General features: G+C 40.4%; 1 protein-coding gene across 2 annotated transcripts; it reads right to left on the reverse strand.

The window, feature by feature from the left end:
• Positions 1-27: 27 nt before the first annotated feature.
• On the reverse strand, positions 28-20,621 carry trip10b (thyroid hormone receptor interactor 10b). 2 transcript variants are annotated; one of them, XM_080303140.1, is made up of 15 exons: positions 20,330-20,621; positions 14,073-14,188; positions 13,899-13,952; positions 12,883-13,030; positions 12,656-12,718; positions 12,193-12,297; positions 11,789-11,917; positions 11,464-11,610; positions 10,548-10,709; positions 9,185-9,208; positions 3,635-3,744; positions 3,034-3,166; positions 2,871-2,938; positions 2,239-2,360; positions 28-2,150 (listed from the first exon to the last, which is right to left on the reverse strand). In XM_080303140.1, the coding sequence occupies exons 1-15, from the start codon at positions 20,351-20,353 to the stop codon at positions 2,005-2,007; spliced, it is 1,551 nt and encodes a 516-aa protein (XP_080159266.1). In that variant the 5' UTR covers positions 20,354-20,621; the 3' UTR covers positions 28-2,004. The 2 variants fall into 2 exon arrangements, with proteins under 2 accessions (XP_080159266.1, XP_026027410.1); XM_026171625.2 differs by lacking the exon at positions 9,185-9,208.
• Positions 20,622-21,215: the final 594 nt, after the last annotated feature.

Genomic DNA, 21,215 nt, shown 5'->3' on the forward strand with positions numbered 1-21,215 from the left:
AGTAACACTGCAATAAAACGAGACAAATGTTTTTCCTTTTTTATGATACAAGTAAATACAAACATTTTCTTTTAAAAAATGACAATGATTCCTTTTGAATGTTGAGAAAACATTTACTCGTGCGGGTCAGAGTGCTGGAGAAGACGTGCGTAAACCTTATGTGGCTCATCTTTAAACGTTTCAGATTTGATCTTAGAAATATTTGATAGCTGTTGGGAGGGATTCCAGTGAGGAGGTGAATCATAAAACTCATTTCCTTTCCACTGATGCCGTGATTCTTCATAATATTGGCTGAACGGGGCCATCGGCATTTCAAGTTTAAAGAAAAAAAGAAAAGGAAAGAGTTTTGCTTTTTAAAGGACCTCATTTTAGACAATCTGACCAGGCAAACATTCAGGAAACATGCAGTTTAAACAATTTGAGAATATGAGAAACAGAAAGCAAACAGCTGACCATGAGAGCTGTAACCCTTCCAGCGTGAGTCCGACCACCGCCAAAAACTGCCTGTAGACCACATTTGTATTAACAGATATGATAAAGCCAGTGAAGCTGCACCCTCAAACACAAGCAATTCACAGGGATCAAAAATTAATAAACTCTGCATTTTTTTTTCACAACTTTGATCTTTCATTGCCAGCACTTTTCCTTTCGCTTCGGACAAACCTTTAATTCACAAAAAGCACCGCAAAGCAAGTTCCCTTCCAACCCTCTGTCACAGAGAAACTACAATGTCTGGTGTGAAGACAAAGGATAGGTTCACATGGTTTAAAAAGTCTGTCTTCACAGTACTCAGATCCTGCATAAGCCCCCTTTCAGCCACCTTCCTTTATTCTGACAGCTTCATGGACACTTCTGTAAACGTCACTATGTTAGAATGTGTAACATCACTTTTTACGCGACACGAGCCTGAACGCATGCCACGGGTTAACCGAGGAGCGTGCGCCGAATTAGACCGCGCACAGGCTCTTTGTGAGTTGCTTGACTCACCAGAAAATGCCCCAGACAGCAACAACCATTGTGCTTTCGTTATCTGGCCAAGTCAGTTATTAATTTCCAATAAGATTAAGACAGACCTCTGCAGTTTCCCCATTCCCAATCTAGAAGAGAAATCTCGCTCGCTGTCAGGGCCTGCGTGTGACGGGCAAGCTACAGGTCTCTGAGAGGCACCGTGCAGACAGAGACGCTGTGCTCTGCATGACAATCGCTGCGAGATCTAAATGTTCAAAAGTATAGTTACACTTCCATAGCGTGACTGTCTCCATCATTGTCGCGGCATGTCTGAATCAGGTCAGGAGGAGTCAGCAACAAAGTGAAAGTGTTTGAATAACCGGTTGGTGAAGCCATGGAGAAAAATGACTAATCTTCACATGGAGCCCGAGTTCTGTTCCAAACAGACCATAAACACACGTAAACCTATCCTTTCCTCTCACCGTCTACTGGGAGGGTCATTGTGCACTCCCTACTGAGTAGTGGTTTTCAGTTAAAATAATTAAACATCACATTTCTAAATAATAATAATAACAATAATAATAAAAAACCCTCACATTATCCTCTCACATGAAGGAATTGGGTAAATAGTTGGTGTTAAAACAAGAAAAGGTTCAGCAGGTTAATTCAAATCATTAGTGGGAAAGTCAAGTGGATGGATACAAACATTGCCATAAACATATCAAAGTATGTTACAGGAGTGGTCACTTCACACGTGACAAAATGTTCAGGCATACATTCAAAAGTTTTGGGGTTTTTTGTTTTAAAAGAGCTGAGATCTATAAAAGTCAAAGTTTCGTCCGTCTGCGTTTAGAGGCAACGTCTGCCACGGCGAGCAGAGATGGAGTGTATGATATTGCGATCAGCCTCGATAACAAACTTTATAATCACTCACTTTCATCTCTCCATACACATCACTAGCTGAGATAAAAGATGTAGAGAGCAGCTCCAATTATCTGGAATGACTTTGTGTTCACCTTTGGCTGTTAACTTCCATCACAAGCTCTGTGATGGAAGTTAGGATGCGAGTTTGACATAGGATGAAGGTATATAGCCCTCGTCTCCACTGGCTCTAAGGACTCTCATCCATCCGTCGCCTTTATCCTCTTCCATTATGCTCAATAGCTCTCCCTCTTTAATGGAAACGGTGCCCTCGCTGTTGCCTGCACATAAACACCCAAGTAAGAGATGTATAATAGGCTAAATGGAGACCTATTTATTAACAAGTTTCATGTCAGTCATAAAATTCACCTTCAAAGCTGTACAGAGCCGTGCACTGGCCAATAGGACTTTCTATTTCATCAAACTCTTCATCGAACTCTGCGTAGATGTTCGCATCAGGATCATGTGTTACCCTGCTGGACATGCTCGTCCTCAGATGGAAAAAAAAAGATTACTCATTCTGTTTCACTTTAAATGTTCACACGCTAAGGTAACTGGTATCAGTGTCTAAAAGGCAGACATCAAGCTACAGCCAGCAGTCAGTTGACTCAGGACACAAGGCACCCCTGATTCAGACAACTGTCATGTGATGGCCATGTGACTTTTTAAAATTACATCAAGCAATAGCTCCTAAGGAGGTGCCTTGCTTTTTTGAGAGGGGAAAAAAGTCACATAAACGTCAGACCACCACAGCCAAGTTTAAAATGTGAACATCTTCAGTGGCCCAGCCAAACTTTTTTGTCACAAATCTGATCACCGAACTAGAAAATTATGATTTTCTATAAGCATAAATATGTGATTTCAGTTTTAAATGTGTTTTGGACAGTTTCTTCTCTTTTTATGACAGGTGGTCTACATTTCTTTAGTACTGTGCTATTTACATCAAGCTAAGCTAAGCTAAGCAAACTGAAAGTCTCCTCGTACGTTTCCTTTAAACTTACCCATACTCTGTGTTGTTGTTGACAGGAAATGGAGATTCCTCTCCTCCCAGAGCTTCTGAGAGCCACGTCTGTCAAGAACATGAAGATTTGAAATGTTTATGAAAATTTCCCCAAAATACAGTACGGTATTAGCTTGCGTGTGCATATGTATGTGCGCGATAACCTCGTATTTGGCGAGCTCTCCCCTCAGGCGGCCCATGTCCTTGGTCATTTCCAGGATCCGAGGTTCCAGACTGGAGGGGTCTCCCATCTGTGGATTCTGCTCATACACACCCTTCATCTTCTCCAGGGCTTCACTGACAAAAGTGATGAAACAAGAAGAGAGAGGTGTTAATGTTTGGGGAATGTGATGTTTAAGGAAGTCTTTTTGAGAACACTTGTTGAGCTGCTGTTTTAAATCACTGCAAAGCTGTTGAATGGGGTCGGGGTCAGAGCTTGGTGAAGTTATTTTGTTATCTATTAATGGAGCTGACATGAGCTCTAGGTACTATTACGTTCGAACAGAAAATAACCTTTTTAAGCTTCCACAAAGTTAGAAGTACACATTTATTTAAGATATGAAATGATGACTTTGCATTTCTATCTCTCTTATATATTTGCTGCTGTTTTGGTTTAAACAAGAAGCATGTGTGGGAGATATAGCCTCGGGCAGCCGCGTTTCATTTCAAAGTTAGTTCATGCACAAAGGAGCTCGCACTCGGCTGTCTGTCACAGTCAAAAGCATTTTTCAGAGACGTCTGTCATAGTGTTGCCGACGCTTTCACCTTTGGTCCTGTGCCTTCTGCAGATCTTTGTGGATATCGTCAATCTTCGTCTGCAGCCTCTTCTTCCTCTGCTCCGGAGGAAGGTGAGAGTAATCTTCTGCAGGAGTTTGCTACACAAACACACACACGACACCAACAACAACGGAAACGCACACGCAAACAGTTAAATCTCCTGAGCATCACGTATACAACAATCATATGAATTCTGACCACCGGCTGTCTTCATCTTTCCCACCTCTAGACAGACATCTTCACACACACACACACACACACACACACACACACACACACACACACACACACACACACACAGGTTAATGCAGCAAATGCAGGTTGTTAGTTAAGGAAACAGAAACGAGGGAGAGACATTTATAGTAAAAACCCAGTAAGTAATAATGCATTTACAGTTTATACTGGATGAACAGTTTACAGACAGAACAAGGCCGACTCTCTCTCCTGTGATGGTATACAAGTACGCATTTAAGTAGCAGAAAAGATTCAATTCATTACACATAGTAAATTTTAAAAGACAATATAACAAAGAGGCACAGCAAACAAGTAAAATATGACACACAATGCAAATGCAAACTACAGAATACTGTTTTATATTATACGTTTTTAGGAATGTGCCTAATTGGGAAAAATATGACCCTGTATGATTTATGATACTGGGACTTTCTTGCTGGTTTTGGTTCTTAGTTTACGAACCAAAAAGTGTTTTACACGAAGAGCGAGGACTTCTGTGAAGGTAGCAGGTGTTGTGTTAAGCTACACTGGAAGGTAAAGTGCCAGCACTACTGATTCTACAGTAAGACAATAATAATAATAATAATAATATTGGCACACCAGTTTAAAAGAAATATGTTTTAAACTACTAAAAAGTAGGAGAAGGAGCGTAGTTAGAAAAGGTAAGGAGCTCCTTATGCCTACATGCACAAGCATTTAACATTAAACAAATGTTAATCTGGACTTTGGACTCAATAATCTAGTCCAATCTATTTTTGGAAACAGCTGGAGCAGCAACAATCAATGTTGGGTCTTTACTGCTTTATGCGCACTCGTTATACATGATAGTTAATAAAAACCACTTTGGCTGTCTTCACTGTTGTTTTTAATATATTTGTGAAGTGAACCTCCAGGTTAAAATGTCATATTTTGTAACTTTTTATTAAGCTTTTTCCTGGATTGGATAGTCAAGCTATAATATACATATACTGTAAATAGTATGTAAAATAAATCTTTAAATTAAATTGATCTGAATTTACTTCAATGTTTCACCTTAAATGTTACATACCTGTATGTCATCACAGAGAGAGAAAATTCAGAGGACGTCCTCAATAGAACAAAAACAGTCGATTTTCCCATGAGATAACAGCATTTGATCGGGGGAATTAAAGAGTAACTGCAACCACACTGAGAACCCTGCGTGCACTGCCCACTAGGCCTTTTTCCACACACCACACCCGACTGTGATTACAGGTGTAATGCCATATCACTTATTTCCTTTCAGATCTCTTATCTAGCATAACCCACGCTGGTGCCACCAGTACTAATGCTGATAACAGCGACTGTGTTTCAAAACTTTCCATGTCCAGAAACAGTAAATGGACAGTAAACGCAGCGAGCTGCTGCTCTTGGAGAATCGCCTACAAAAGCTAAATCTCATTTAGGGTGGAGCATCTAGAAATGCACCAGCAGGTGTAGAAGACGACTGGGATCTGCAGGTTACACAGCATTTTCTGGTTTATATAAAATTATGACATGATGTGCTGTTCAAATGTGCATCCGTCAGCGCTGGGTGGAAGCAAATGACACATGAATACATTTACAATATTGGCAATAAAACAGCCATTCCACCATCAGAGGCGTTCTAATAAAACTGAGAAATATTTTATTGAACTGATGAGACGGGAGCCCAGAAACAAGCTTCACTACCAGCCCAACTCCCACAATGCAGCCCGACCTTTACAGAGCTCTTTATTGTGGCAATTAGTTATTTCATCACTTCCTTACTTGCGCTTTCATTTTAAAACAAGTGTGCTTATTAATTATATAATAAGAACGTCTTTATAATAGCGTAAATTAAATGGCATGTGGCTTTAGGAGCGCGGGGAACTGGTGTTGTTTGAAAATTACCCCACAAAGCGAAGCTTCCTTTCCCACGGTCAGTGATAAATGAAAGCTGCACTCGCGCTGTCTCGCCCTCTCTGTACCTGGATACTGCCTGGAGCTACCAAAGGACACGTTTCTATTATGCTAACAGCACCTTTCTTCTCTTCTTCAAACAGGCTACATGCTCACACAATTATAAAGGTACGGCCGTTCCAAGCATCTGGACAATGACAACATTTGTAATTTCTCCTCTGCACGCCACCACAGTGGATTTTACAATCAAACAATCAAGATGTGATTGAAGTGCAGGCTTTCAGTTTTAATTCAAAGGGGTTTAACAAATGTATTCTATTAGATGTTTAGAAATTTTAGTCATATAGTGTTTTTCCATGTAGTTATTTTTGCAGTCAATGATTGCCTGGAGTCTGAAACCCTGTTTCCTCCCTTGAGATGCTCTTTAGTGCAGCCACACTCAGTTGCTGTTTGTTTGTGGGTCTCTGTGCATTCAGTTTTGTCTTCCGTAACTCAAATGCGTTCTCTGTTGCTTTGAGATCACGTACCTGACTTGTGTATTTAGAAATATCCAATTTTTTTGTCTTGAGAAATTCTTGGTTTGCTTTTGCAGTGTGTTGTTGGTTATTAGCTATCTGCTCAGTGAACCTGCTGAATCTGAGCAAAGTATGGCTCTGTATACTTCAGAATTCATGCTGCCACTTCTGTCGGCAGGCACAACATCAATAAACACTAGTTTCCCAGTTCCGCTGGCAGCCTTGCATGCCCATACCATAACACTGCCCCCAACATGTTTGAGAGATAATGTGTATGCTTCAGATCATGAGCGATTTCTCTCCGGTAATCTTGGTTTTATCTGTCTAATGATTTTTAAGTTAAATCTTGCCTTTCTGTTGTTGAATGTAACTAGTAGTTTGCGCTATGTTGTAAATGCCCCGTATTTTATTCACGAAGGTGTCTCTTGTTCTTGACTTAGATAAGGCTACTCTGAAGCATATCTAACACATTTGAGAACACCTGGGATTCTGAATGTTCGTGACTTGGTTAGATATTGAGAAGTTATTCTTACCCATTAAAAAAATTATTTAATCATCCATTTCAGTGGTCTTCTGTGGTCTTTCAGGGCTTTATGTGCTGATAGGTTTTTTTTTTGGTCTCTCTGATAGGCTGAAAAAACAAAATAAACCTAATGATGTTCCATCACATCTCTTTTGGTTTTGAACCGAGAGCTCCAGTAAACAACTGAACACAAGTTCAATGTTTGTGATCAACTCAATTTATTTTTAAATCGTAAGATAAAGAGGAAACTGCCCTCCTGTGGCTATGCTTGTCACTCAACAATTGCTTTTGAGCTTTGGGAAAAAAGAAATGTCTGTAATTCGAAAACACTTAATGCCATACTTTTGTTAAAGTAGGGGATTAATTAAGTCTGCATTTCAATCACATCTTGATTTTTTTTTTTTATTTAAATCCTCAGCTGCGATGTATCAAGAAAAATGACAACAATTTAGTCACTGTGCAAATAGTTATGGACCTAACTGTAGTTTATATACACATATGACTGGAGGAAATAGTTCCCATCTGTGGAAGGAGCTCTAGTTTACATCTATACTGGTCAAAATATTTAAGGAACACTTTTTAAATGAGAGAAAAGCATCAAGTCATTTAAACTTCTTGGCTAATGACGTGCTCAGTTAACTAGCGGGGGGTGGTGGTGGTGGTGGTGGTGGGGGGGGGGGGGGGTTTAATCAGTTTCAGCTGTTCTGTTTTTAAAGAAGGTAACAACAGGTGCACTAGAGGGGCAACGATGAGATACTACAAAAACAGGAATTGTTTCACAGGTGGAGGACACTGATATTTTCCCCTCATCTTTTCTGACTGCTTTTTTAACTAGTTTTGCATTTGGCTAAGGTCAGTGTCACTACTGGTACCACGAGGTGATACCTGGACGCTACAGAGGTTGCTCAAGTAGTCTCACGATAGCTCATCGGTATGTGCCATTGCGTGAAGGTTTGCTGTGTTTCCAACCACTGTCTCACAAGCATGAAGGAGATTTCGGCAGACAGGCAGTTACTCTAGGAGAGCTGGACAGGGCTGTAGAAGGTCCTTAACCCATCAGCAGGACCAGTGTCTGCTCCTTTTTGCAAGGAGGAACAGGAGGAGGAGGCCATTGGACTGGAAAGGCCATGACAGTGTTATGCTGCCCATAATATTGTTAAGGATGACCGATTTGGTGGTCTGGACAGGCATATCCATGGAGGGACACAAAGACCCATACAGGCTAAGCAACAACACCCTGACTGCTATTAGATATCCTTGGATCACCTGGCAGACCCTACATCAGTGCAGTGGGTGCTGGGGTCCTCCTGGTGCGAGACCATGCCCGGCTTCATGTGTGAGAGCATGCAGGCAGTTCCTAGAAGTTGAAAGACTTCATACCATTAACTGACTTCCAAGCTCACCTGACCTAAATCCAACAGAACTGGGACATTATGTTTCAGTCCATCCAGTGGTGCTGGGTTGCATCTCAGACTGTCCAGGAGCTCAGCGATGCCTTGGACCAGATCGTGGAGGAGATCCCCCAGGTAATAACCCATCATTAGGATGTTGTCAGGCATACAAACGAACTACTGAGTGCCATTCTGAGCTCTTGCAATTAAATGAAATTGCAATTAAAATGGACTCGCCTGCCACCTCATTTTTTCAGCCCACTGTAGATTGATAATTTTTTATTTCCATCACACAATGTGGCCACCTTTCAGTCCTAACACATTACCTAGTCCATTACAGTATAGATATCCAGTATGACTTTTTCCCCCATTGAGATATGATGTATTTTCAAAGTGTTCCTTAATTATGAGCAGTGTAATGTGTTGCAGCATCCCCCTGCAAGCAGTGACTGGAAGAGTTGGAGGAAGTACAACATCAACCAGCTATCCGGTGACATTTATTTCCTGAATGACATGACTTGGAGCAGATGCCTCCCTGTGTCAGGAATCTAAAGTCAAGCAGGAAGTAAATTCCTTGCTTTGTAGGGGTCAAAGGTACTGAAAGCCAACTGAACTGTAGCTAAGCGCAAGAAAGTGGGGTCAGTCACGAACAGAAGCTGTCAAACGGAAACAGATATGCCCCTCAGCTGCGATGAGCGATCAAAATAGTAAAAACTAAACTTCTTTGCAATTGATTATGTCCTCTTAACAGTTCTCTGTCTCTTTTATTATTGTGGTGGTCTATAGGGGACATTTTTTACTGAGTGGCTACTGGGATAACTTGACAGCAAGGGTGTCTGTGCTTTCTACCCACAAAGGTCAGTGCAGCATTAATTAGTGTGGAGTTACTGCTTATATATCACTTCCCCTTGAAAAGAATCCAGCACCAGATCAAATTCTACCGGTATACCCTCTATGTAGTGATCATAATTGTTACCATTTGCTTGTGAGCTTGCATTATCTAGACAGAAAGAAACAAAGAGGCAGGTACACATCAAACACATGGCATGGAACGCACAGATACAATATCAACAAAAGCTTGTGTACATGAAACAGATTAGGACAGCAAAACAAGGGCGTGAACACGACAGCAAGCGAGGGGATGGAGGTCAGACGTGAACCAAGACGGGGGCGTCACTCACCAAGCAACATTTGTTTAATGTCTTTAAGGTGGAAATCCTGAGTTTGACAGAGGCTGAGGGTTGGGGTGGAATAAAGAAGGAGGGGAAGATGGAGAACAGAACAAGACAAGGTGGAGGAGCAAGGGAGCGGAGAATAGGAGGGATAAAATAACAATGGTAATGAGAAAAGAAGAAAGGGGAGAGAGCGGGTGAAAGAGGTGCACAGCTTGAAATAATGTGTGTAAAGAGGGACAGTGAGAAATATGTTTGGGGCATGTCTGTGCAGCAGCCTGGAATCAGAATCGGCCCCCTAGGCAATGGGGTAGTGGGGTACGACATGAGTGGAATGTGAGCTGAGTCTGATGTATGCGTGTGTGCGTTTGTTCGAAACTGCTGTTATAAGACTATGACAGGACCGTATTTGCAATTCTTGATAAGGTTGACAGGAGCCAGAGTCCCACACTGCATCGAGCACCTGCAGGTTTTCTGTTTCTAGAGTTTGGAGATTAACTCTGTAAAAGTGTTGAGAGACTGACTAACACTGTATTGTAAATGGACTTTGAATGGGACCTGCTGATGAAAAGAAAATACAGAATGAAGCTCTTCCTGCAGTCTGCTGGATAATAGACCTTTTTCATAACTTGACACGTCACAGCAGGGAAAACACAGATGCCTTAATGATGGCTGCATTCCACTTAAGGGAGGTCCTGCTTTTGTTCCATGCAGTGGCTTAATGGGACACTGAAAGGAAATGGGCTGTGCTTTCTGTATTACAGTATAAAAGGTCATAAAGGTCTGTAGAGAAAAAAAGGTCTTTCATCACAATTTCAGAGACTTGCAACACAAAAACAAACTGCCTGTCAGGTTAAAATTCTCTCTATAATACTAACAACAAGGTTTATGTTACATCCTGATGAGATTTGTAATTTCAAGCTCCATATTTAAATAACTCAAGGCAAAAGAAAAAGAGTGTCTTTGTAAGTTGATTAGCATGCCCAATCGTGACTCTGTGTCTTCATTTCAAAATAATGTAAAAACATGTACTATTTTAGGAAAGACTAACAAAACTAACTAAGTTAGCTACACATCTTTTTAAAAATGTTGGGATCATCTTAGCCCAGATTAGAAATGATATTCAGGTTTTTACATGCAGAAGAGGAGAGTGCGGTACAAGTTCACCTTGTGTTTCTTGCTGAACGGCCAGATCAGGCCACGCACTTTTGGCGGGTTGAGGCTGGACTCTGAGGTTGCCGATTTAATGCCCTGGGAGTAGTCTTCAAAGTCCACATCTGCAGGTGGCTCGAAACCAGATTTGTGCTGCTCGATGACCAGAATAGAGTCCTCCAGAGAACAAAACAAAGAAATAGACTCAGTCACATCAAAGCAACAAACGGAGACCTTAAAAGGGTTGGCAGTGACACTGGATTTTTAAGTGCAGCAATTAGAGGCGTTTAATCTTTTTATTTAATTATTTATTTTATTTTACAAATTTTACAGCTAAAAAGCAACATCAAAGTCAAAAACCACCATTCCTTCCACTAGATGCTGTCTACATACGCTGATCAGAAGTAAATGCATTTAGGTACATTTTTACCCCTCTGTAAAAACAGTGAAGAGGTGAATTTCTGTATAAGTGACTCATTTCCAATTTGTAGCCTGAGAGTTTTTTTTTTTTTTTTCCACTTAACGTTTTACATGACAGATCTGGATTTTCCAGACGTTAAGAGAAATTCTGTAGCTTAATAATTAGCCGTTATCTGTGTGACAGTCAGACAGTATAAAAGATGGCTGCAGCCTTGATGTCATGACCCCAAACACACTCAGTGGCTAATGGCTTGCGATTGGCCAATCCACTAACCAATATCGATGCAGTTTCATACCACAGATAATCCTGTATTTTGGAATACAGTATGAGAAAAACTAATAAAACTGTTTAATTTTTTAATCAAAATCACCCAAAAACAAGTGACTGAGCCCATAAACTCTGCAGGAAAATGTTAACAGTGACATCTCCAAGTTTTGCTTAAAGTTGTGTTTTCGTGGAGATGACTCTAAACCTGACAGAAAAAAAATATGACAAACATTTCACACTTGCCTGTTTCTCATTAACTTTTGTCCCAGCAGCAGAAATTCCTTCTAGACACTTCGAGATGATGGGCAGCACCTTCTTCTCAATATCTGAAAACTTGCAGTAGCCATCCGCAAGGCTCCGGATCCTCCGCTCATCCATGCCTTGCAATTTCTGTTCACAGCACAAATTAAAGGGCCTCCTTTCACAATCAGACTTGCTGATTTCTACAATGGCCACTCATCAATGTATGAACTCACTGAATTGTTTTGTTTATATTGACATATGTCATATTAGCTTTGTCCACTTGTGCTACATCATCACAGTGTTTTTATGAATACGTTTGCCTTACATTGAGGAGCTGCGGTATGTCGGTGTAATAGTGGTTGTTCTGTTCCTTGTTGTATTTCTGGAGTTCTGCTGCATAGTCGTTCCTGCACTCCTCTGCCGTGTGAGTGCGAGCATGGGCATGCTGCTTGGCCTTTCAGAGTGAAGGGCAGATGGAACAACAGAAACAAGAGATGGGAGGATAAAAGGGTTCAGCAAGAAAAAGAAATGAAGAGAGACAAAACAAAATGCAAAGTGGAATGCAGGAATAGATGCACGGAGGTGATGGGAGGATACACAAGGAGGTGAGCGGGAGACAGAAAGTAAAAGTTCATGGAGGGAAAATATCACAAAATCCAAAAGTGGTAAAAACAAACTAAAAACGAAACACTGCTCAAGTAAAGCTAGCGCGTGCATGTGTGTGTTTACTTTTTCGACATCGACTTTGGTGGCATAGACCTCGCACTCCGCTTTCTCTGCTTGTTGTGAGGCTTTTTCCGCCTCCGCCCACTCCTTGGCATAGCGCTTCTTCGTCTGTAGGCATAAACACACACATATTAAACTTAAACACAAACTTTATTTTTAATAATTTCAGCCCTAGTAGTATTAACAATTTAAAAATGAAAGAACTGAGTTCCACTTGAGATACTAAGAGTAAAGTCATGGCCATATTTTACTGCCCCTCGGGTAATCTGTCACCTGAAGAGTTACCAATAAATTATTAACAGTATGACAGCAAAAATCATAATAACGTAAACTCCAATGATGTCATTGAGATATTGCTGTAACATCTGTAGAATAAGAATTACTACCAAGAATATCTTCATCTTGAGGTACCACTTGAGTGATCTGCTCAGTAACAAACTAAAACCGCGAACAACACAAGACTCACATTTTCTAGGTGCTTAAAGCTGCTCTCTAAATTCTGCTGGGCCTTCTTGACATCAGCCAGGTGCTGAGGAAGGAAGAGGATGCAATAAATGTCAGGCGGTTCAAGATGATGACAGCAAAGTGTGCAAATCAGTCTTTAACCTGCCAAACTTTCCCGTCAGTTCTTCCTTTCTTTTTCTCCCCCTCCCTCCCTATCTCCCTCTCACACTCGCTTCCTCCTTCTCTCACCGTTTTCCGTTCTTGTTTAAAATCCTGAAGCTTCTTCAAGAGATCAACACAGATGCCAGTTATCAAGTTTTCAGCAATGAGCTCACGTTGCCCGGCGTAATCGTTGAGCTCGTTGAGGATCTCCTGGAATGAAGCATGGTTGCTGAACCTGCGAGAAGATGGCAAAGGGATAAAGTGTTGGCTCCAAAGGTCAAGATTTAACGTACTATTTGGTAAAAAAACAAAACAAACCCTACTCTGAACAGCAGTTGTAAAAAAAAAAGTAATAAACAAACTATTAAAAAATGGACATAGTGATCATAGCATCACATGTCACATACTGGTTACTGAAGTCCTGTTGGAGTGTTTTTGCATTGCCGTCTGTGTGTTTTTAAACCAGACGTGGCGAGCAGCACGTCTGACTGAGAAACTGAGTTGCGCTACATGCTAATGAGTGAGGTTATAATGGACATCATAGTTTCAGGTATAAGGCACTTCTTCATTTGCTTTGTTTTTCAGACTCAGAATGATATAGTTTCGTATATGGTTTGCATATTCTCTATGTTTGACATGCAGCCTTTATTACTTCAAGCTAACTACCATGCTACCAAGCTATAGCTATCTACTGATTAGCATAGTTTTGGACCATCTGTTCAAAATCTTTTAAGCCTCCAAACCACAGTTAGCACAATTTTTAGTATCATATATAATTATGTGCCATGCTACTCCACTAGCTCAAGCTTTTTATCCGAATGTGTGAATGCAAAGAAGAAAAAAAGATGCTAAACGTGAAACTTGAAAATGTTAGCCCACATGATCACAGCATTCTCTTACATACAATCTTCAGTCATTTCTGCAAAAACTTTGCACCATTTGCAACTTATCTGCAGTCATTAAAGTATATAGTTAAAGGTTATATCAGAAAAACCTCAAAAACCAAGAAAATGTTATATACAAATAAAAAAATAAGAGCTGAAATGGAGAAATGTAACAATGCAACTCAAACTGGAGCTGGAAACGAGTTTTTGTTTTCTTACTTGCAGTCTTGATCTTCCCTGTTTCCTCGTTTGGCATATTTCTTTGTGAGATTTCTGTTGGAAAAGTGTAAAAACATCCACTTGACTAGCATGCATAGGGTAAGAGCACACACAAAAAATAAATTCAAGATCCCATTTCATATAAAAATGAATAAACATTCAGAAGGACCACACCTGAGCTGCTTGGCGTAATTTTGTTCTATCTCCGACCGCTCCTTCACAAATTTGATGTAGCGGTCCAGCAGGTCAAGGCCCGACTGTGTATGCTTGTCGATGACATCATACTGATCCTGAAAGAAGAACAGCACAGAGAAACATGTTTTATATCAAAATATCACCTTTGGTTTCTGGACAATTTCAATGGAAACTTCTCCTTCCATTGAAATTGTCCTTCCTTCCTCATCCTGTTACTTCCCTAACTATACAAATGCCATAGCATGTCAGTAGGTCAGATTGCCTTTTAAAACTCTGTAAGCTGACCATGCACAAGCAAAAACACGGCTTCAGCAAACTATGACACAGGACTTAAAAGAGTTTTTCACCAACAGCCACTCTGATAAAGCAAACATCCACAGCGCCGTGTGCTGCAGGGCTGCAAAAAATTATTGTTTTTATCATTGCTGCTGAGTATTTTCTCAGTGAGACGACTTGGTCTTGAAAATGTCAGGAAATACTTTTAAATGCCCACGAGAATTTTCCGAAGCCATAACAGATGTTATGAAATTGTTTCTTTTGTCTGACACAAGGTCACGAAAGCCCAGAATACACAGTTTGCAATCACAAAAGGAAGCAAAAGTTCTCACAGCGCAGACATTGGAGAATATTTGGCCTTTTTGCTTGACTTACACAATTAGTTCACAAAATGAGACTCATTGCTCAACCCGGGATGTATTTCACAAGGCGCATATTCTGCATTTAATTTAGGGTTGCAGTTAACTTAATATTCTCATTATTGATTGTTCTTCCTAATTTTTCTTCTTCTATCAAGCTAATATTAGGTCTTTTTCTCAATGTAAGTTGGGCTGTAAGTTCCCACAGTCCAACATGCCTTCATGTAACTCATTTTTTGCCCATTAAAATTTTTAAAAACAACAAAATTATTTCCTTCATAAAACAATAAGCAGAAAACATTCACTTGTGCCATTTTGCATTAAAAAAATAATTAAAACAACAAAAATTGATCCCTTATTAAGACGAACACTGATTAATTTCCTGTGGCTCAGCTAATCGTTTGAGCTTTAATTAAATTGCCTTTCGCAACTCATTTAATCAGGCTGTCGATCTGCCACAAATAGAAAATGGAGGCCTAAGAATAACTCACTGCACACGGATACACACAAGTATGAAGGTGTAGTAGAGAATAAAAGCGCTCCAACAGTACTCTCCTGTCAGCATTCCTGCCTCGCTTTAGACACATCTGTGCAAATCAATCCACACACACACAAAAACCTGTTGGACCGGTAAGGGAGCCCTGCTGGCTTTTATTTACACTGTTTAATGACATACAGTGAGAAGCACCTCGGAGGAGAAAACAATCTGATTACATGGAAACATGAGAGTCTGGGACACGTAATAAAGTCCCACGGGTGGGTCCCTTGTTGTGTCTCTTGTGAAGCACAAAGGAGGGCTCCACCTTTTTCTTTGTTGTGGTGTGTGTGTGTGGTTAAGTGCATGCGTTGGTGCTGGAGGGCCTTCTGGGACCAGAGACACAGATACAGAGTCCTCAGAGGAGTGGGAATCTAAATGGAGATCACACAGTAACACAGTTTGATATGAGAGGCCATGAAGGAGGCGAACGGGATAAGAAAATAGGAAAGTATGATAAAGCAACATAGTTTATGCCAGGAAGTAAAATGACCGTGGAAATCAGATTGAATTATTTAATGCAGGTTTCGATGCAAGAGATTAAAGAGTGTATGACGAGTTCTTGACACAGATTAATGCGTGCATTTCCCACTTCTGTTGCACTACCTCACTTTTACTGGAATACATGTGCATGCTTGTGTGACAAAAGGAAACTGATTGTAAGACAAAGAGTGTTCAAGAATGAGATAATGATTAGCTCAGCGTGAACCTCCGCCCTGTGACTGACGCTCCCAGGGGCCTATCTAAACCCTGGAACCAGTCTGACTGGTCCTGCCCTCACAGTACTGCCAGCAGCAGCCGTGCTTCCTGACTGCAGCTGATCTGGTGTCAGGTTTTTACCTCATCTACTCATAAAAGCCACCCAACAACATTTACTGTAATAACTACTTGTAAGTCAGCTTCTAAGTTATTAATAGCTTTTGTCAGAGTGGTAATTTACTCAAATGGGTTGTACGACTCGTGTTTAAAGACCACGTCCAGGCAGGTTTACTACGCATTACTATGAATTCTATTACTTACTTTGCAATTATTTTTTTTTTAAATCATACAACTTTTGAATGTGAATTTCATGTTAAATTGTCCGTGCAAATAAAGCTAATTATCTAAATGTTATACCCATTTTCAGAAAACTGAATACACTGTCACTGAAATATTAGATACATGTTGAATTTAATTGACATATTGGAGTCAAAGATTTTCAAAGAGGCTCTTTTAGAATTGTTTTTGTTGTTATTTTTACAAAATACGATAAATGTAAATTTAGAATATGGACAGCAAAGAATTAAAGAAAAAGCTGAAAGCTTAGTGGATGTCAATTTTGCCAAAGTGGAAATCTGTCACTTAAAGCATGACTTATAGAAATCACCCTTTAAAGATATGCAGTGTGGGATTCTGTGTATTTACTGGAAAACGTAATGCACAGTTAAATAAGTTAAGTTAAATATTTTAGCAAATTGCAGTCAATGTAACTGAGCATTTGCAGAGGAATCTTTTTCGTTTGTTAAGCCACTTAAATACTGTTCTCTAAATCATTCAAAGATTAAAAAAAAGGCCCCTAACTCAAAAGATGAACCAGTGCTGTGTTTACATATAACAGGCAACTCAACCAAAGAAACCATTTAAAACTTAGACTTTGCTTTGCAACGAATTTGTTCCCATTTCGTTAGTTGAAAGATAACCTACTTTGACAGGTGTAAAATTGGTCAAGCATGTCATGGTTCGGGGCTGCATTTCAGCCAGTGGTGTTGGGCATCTTCCAAAACTCCAAAAGTGATGGAATTATGAACACAAAAAAGTATAGTGAGATTTTGATTGACCATGCAATACCATCTGGAAAGCATCTTATTGCCAAATGCTTAATTTGTCAAATCTCAAACACACAGCCAAGGCACTAAAATCATATCAGGATAGAGAAAACACACAATGAAACACTATCAGTGATGGATTGGCCTCGCCAGAGACCTCAACCAGCAGTGTGGGCTCATCCTGACAGAGAGCAGAATAAAAGAGAGCCAGAATACCAAAGAACAGCTTTGAAAGTCCTTTAAGAAGCCTGGAGAACTATTCCTGAAAACTGCTGAAAGAAATGACAAGAAAGCTGCCTGCAATACCTTCTCTACTACGCCTTCATACTTGTGTGTATCCGTTCAGGCGGTGTTAAAAAAAATGTAGTCAAACCACATATTGACTTTCAAGCTTGTTAGAATTGTACAAACTCTGCTTTTGCTTTATATACTGTATTTCCATTCATGTTTGCACATTAATAAATCGCTGCACCCATTTGCAACTTTCATAGTAGAATATAAAGAAATGAGTGGTGTCCTAAAACACTGTACTACACTGCTCTGTGTGCAAAATAGGCGTTACATCAATAAACATGCCGTAATTTCCAGAAATGCATAACATACAATTAATATTTCTTATACAACCACCATTGCTTTACATGCCAATACAACTTGGGATCAAGATAAAGGAGAAATTGGGCACAATGGAGGAAGCAGTGATGTAGCTGATTTATATCTAGGTCCCTGAATTACATATCAGCAGGATGCAGGCAGGTCAACAAAGAGAGACTATTCCACAGCAACATCATTCTTTAAGTTTGATTACCTGCTCTGTGCAAACATGTACAATATTTGTTATCAAAATGACCTAAATGAACGAGTCAGTTTCCACTATTTTCCACAGCTAGCTTGTTTTAGTGTCATCATGTGATCAGGGAGATTTCTTCCAACTGAACTGGCAAAAAGCAAAACGCACGTACACGGACACACAATCATCCTGATTGCGAAGTAGATGGTTTTCAATGTGACAGAGCTGCATGTCCTCAAGCAAGAGTTTAAATCCACATGACCTGAGATGTTTCACTTCTATTAATGGGATAACTCATGCTTTAAATAATCAAAATCTTTGATAGGACAATAGAAATGCTGAACCTTCTGCACAAAGTACGCTGCTTACATCATGCGTTCTTGTTACAAATTGCAAGATTTTTTTCTCTTTTGAACAACATGCGATTGACTTGGCTCCGCGGTGATTCGACACCTTCTGGATTGCGTCATATTTAATAAGAACTGGTGGTGGTTTTAACTAAGCAGCCAGTAAGTCGGTCATTACAAAGCTATGCCGTGCAACAAAATATTGTCTAAACCCACAGGACTTTATTTTGACATCAAGCACAGAGTCGAACGCTCACCAAAGACAATTAATATGTCTGAGCGTATTTTAGAGGGCATGTGTCTGAAATCAGGCCCAATAAATCTTTTATGATTTAATTTGATGAGATAGTGACGATGCACAACCAAGAAGCCGGAACAGCTGAAAGTTCTTCCAGAATTAAAACAGCACTATTAAATCAGCTGAAAAAGAAATGCATGACATGTTTCCAGGGTTTGTCTCTCCTCATCCCCAAGATATTCAGTTTACACAAACAGAGAGAGAGCATGTTAACCTAAAACTGGATCAATCCATCTATCTTCTCTTGTTTATCCAAATCAGGGGGAGGGCTTCAACCTCTCCAAGCTATCATAGGGCAAGAGGTGAGGTACACCATGGAAAAGTCCCCAGTCTATTGCAGAGATAACACACAGAGAGACAGATATCTACTGATGCTCACATTCACACCAAGAGCCAATTTAGAATCACCAGCATGTCTTTGGACTGTGGGAGGAAGCTGGGACACCTGGACAGAAAGCATACTGCTACAGGGAGAGCATGCAAACTCCACCCAGAAAGGCTCAGGACACTTCTTGCTATGAGTCAGCAGTGCTAACCACTGCACTGTGCAGGCTCAATTTCATATTTCAGTACCGCTTATCTCAATTTTAATGCAAAAAAGCTATGGTTTCAAATCCTCGAATGTGAGAATCATACCTGTTTCTATGTTCCATGAAAAACCAAATATCTTCTGATTTTGGAAAGAATTCTCAAATGTCACATCATGCTTTTGTCTACAAGACATTTACTCACTAAACTAATAAATAAATAACGCTTTTCTCATCGTTTCAGGTCTAGGCCTCTAACTCTTGCTCCAGTATCAATGAAGCCTCATACACCCAAGTTTATGGTATGCAGCCAAACCCACTGCAAGCAATTGAATGCAGTTGAATGACTTTCAACTCTTTTGGAACAGACACACATTAGATTCAGGCCATCAGCCTCACTAAGTCTAACTCTATCTGTGCAATCATTTCAGATCGCTGTGCCCAAATGTTTTCATTTTCTTTGACCTAAAATACAACAATGTGTAGTCAAAGGCACATGCAGCCACCTTCACTCATCTGATTAACTAGGAACTACTCTGATAATCAATGAACTGTTCAAGAAGCAGAGATGGTGAACGATCTCTATCTGGAGCTTTCCAGATGGGAGGATTTCCTGTCGTTCTGTGACACCGGGCAGGACAGAACTTTGCTTTAGGATTTTGGGGAAGAGGATTTCTGATCTTTAGAGCCAAACGCTGAGAGAGATCTTTATCAGTCAGTGCCTTAGATCTTGTGGCTTGTAGCCACAGTCCCTTAAATGCCCTGTCACCCAACTGAAGGCGCTGGTGTTGGTGTGCCGTGACTGATGAGGGAGCTGACTGTACTGATGATTCAACAACTGAGACACGGGCAAGAGCAAGGAGGTTATACTTTCCTAAACATTGCACTGTTTGTATCTGCAGCCAGGACACTTCCTGTCACAAAGGAAAATTTCAGGTTTGAGCTCATATGAAAGAAGAGGATAAAACAGTGTGTGTGGTGGAGCACACCCTAAGCTCACTGTGTGTACACAAAAGTGCACCAGAAAAGAGTAATAAACCTCTCCTTTCCCCTCTGCTTATGATAAGGTATGCAGCAGGAGTTGCGAAATCCTGTCGCTGCAGGCTTTACAGATAGACTCCCGCTGTTGTCTTGCTTAGCCAAGGCCAGCTACTGAAAAACAACCGTGTGCTACGGTGAATATCGACGAAAACAATTAAGAGGGCACCGCACTTAAAGAAACAGTGAAAAGGCGGAACGCTGTCCTCTAAGGACTTATCCCAGAAGGCTCCTCCGCTTCTTCTGAGCCAGCTGTCAACTTACCCAGAGCTGTGTTCCCCAGTCCATGTCGCAAAAAAGTTCAGATGCGAGAAGATTCGCAGAGCAGGACTCTTCGGTGTGTTAAAGCAAAGGCAAAAGGCGATCAGGCAGAGATTGTTTTTTTAATTATTAGTATGTTCTTTAAAGTAAAACTCTTCTCGTAACAAAACTTTGAGGCACGAAAGCGGAGATGGTAGAGGAAATGTTTGAAGGAAGTCTACGCCTTCTCCTTGGCACGGACGCGACTGTCCTGTTTCTTCCAGCAGGCAGCGAGCGCAAAAAAAAAAGTGTTCCTGAAACAACTCTGGGTCCGAGAGAGGGAGGAGGAGGAGGAAGCGGCCTTTCTGTTTGTTTTATCTTAAAGAAGCAGCTTGAGGTTGTTGTTTTTTTCATAATAAAAGCTGGTGTTGGGCTCCAAACTTTAACCCAATGATGTATCCAGTGCTCGTCAGATAACTCACAACATTACACATAAGATTAAACCAAATAAACTAATTAACTTTTTCCCCCACAGCACTGATAGAGGAAGTAAGAACATTCTTTAAGCTACTTAAAACTTTTTTTTTTTAACCCTCGTTGTAACATAAAACAGCACCTTCCTTGTGGGGCCCTTTTTTGTGTTTAAAAAGTATAAAAGTTTTTTAATGGCCAGCAGGGGGCGACCTCAAGGAGCGCCCTTGTATAGCCCATTTTGGGGAAAAAATTCTCCAGCTGTGTTGTTCTATGACATCAGTGCACACGTTCCAGATGTGTTTATGATCTCACTAGTTTCTGATAATGTAACGTGGTGTTAATTTTGTAAATTATAGTCAAATTTAAAGAAAAACAGATGATATAGCAGTCTAAACCTGTGACTTCTGGGGTTTTTTTTAAAAAATAAGAGTCACTT

The sequence above is a fragment of the Astatotilapia calliptera genome, chromosome 6 (genome assembly GCF_964374335.1).
Source record: "Astatotilapia calliptera chromosome 6, fAstCal68.1, whole genome shotgun sequence".
In the NCBI taxonomy this organism is placed as follows: domain Eukaryota; kingdom Metazoa; phylum Chordata; class Actinopteri; order Cichliformes; family Cichlidae; genus Astatotilapia; species Astatotilapia calliptera.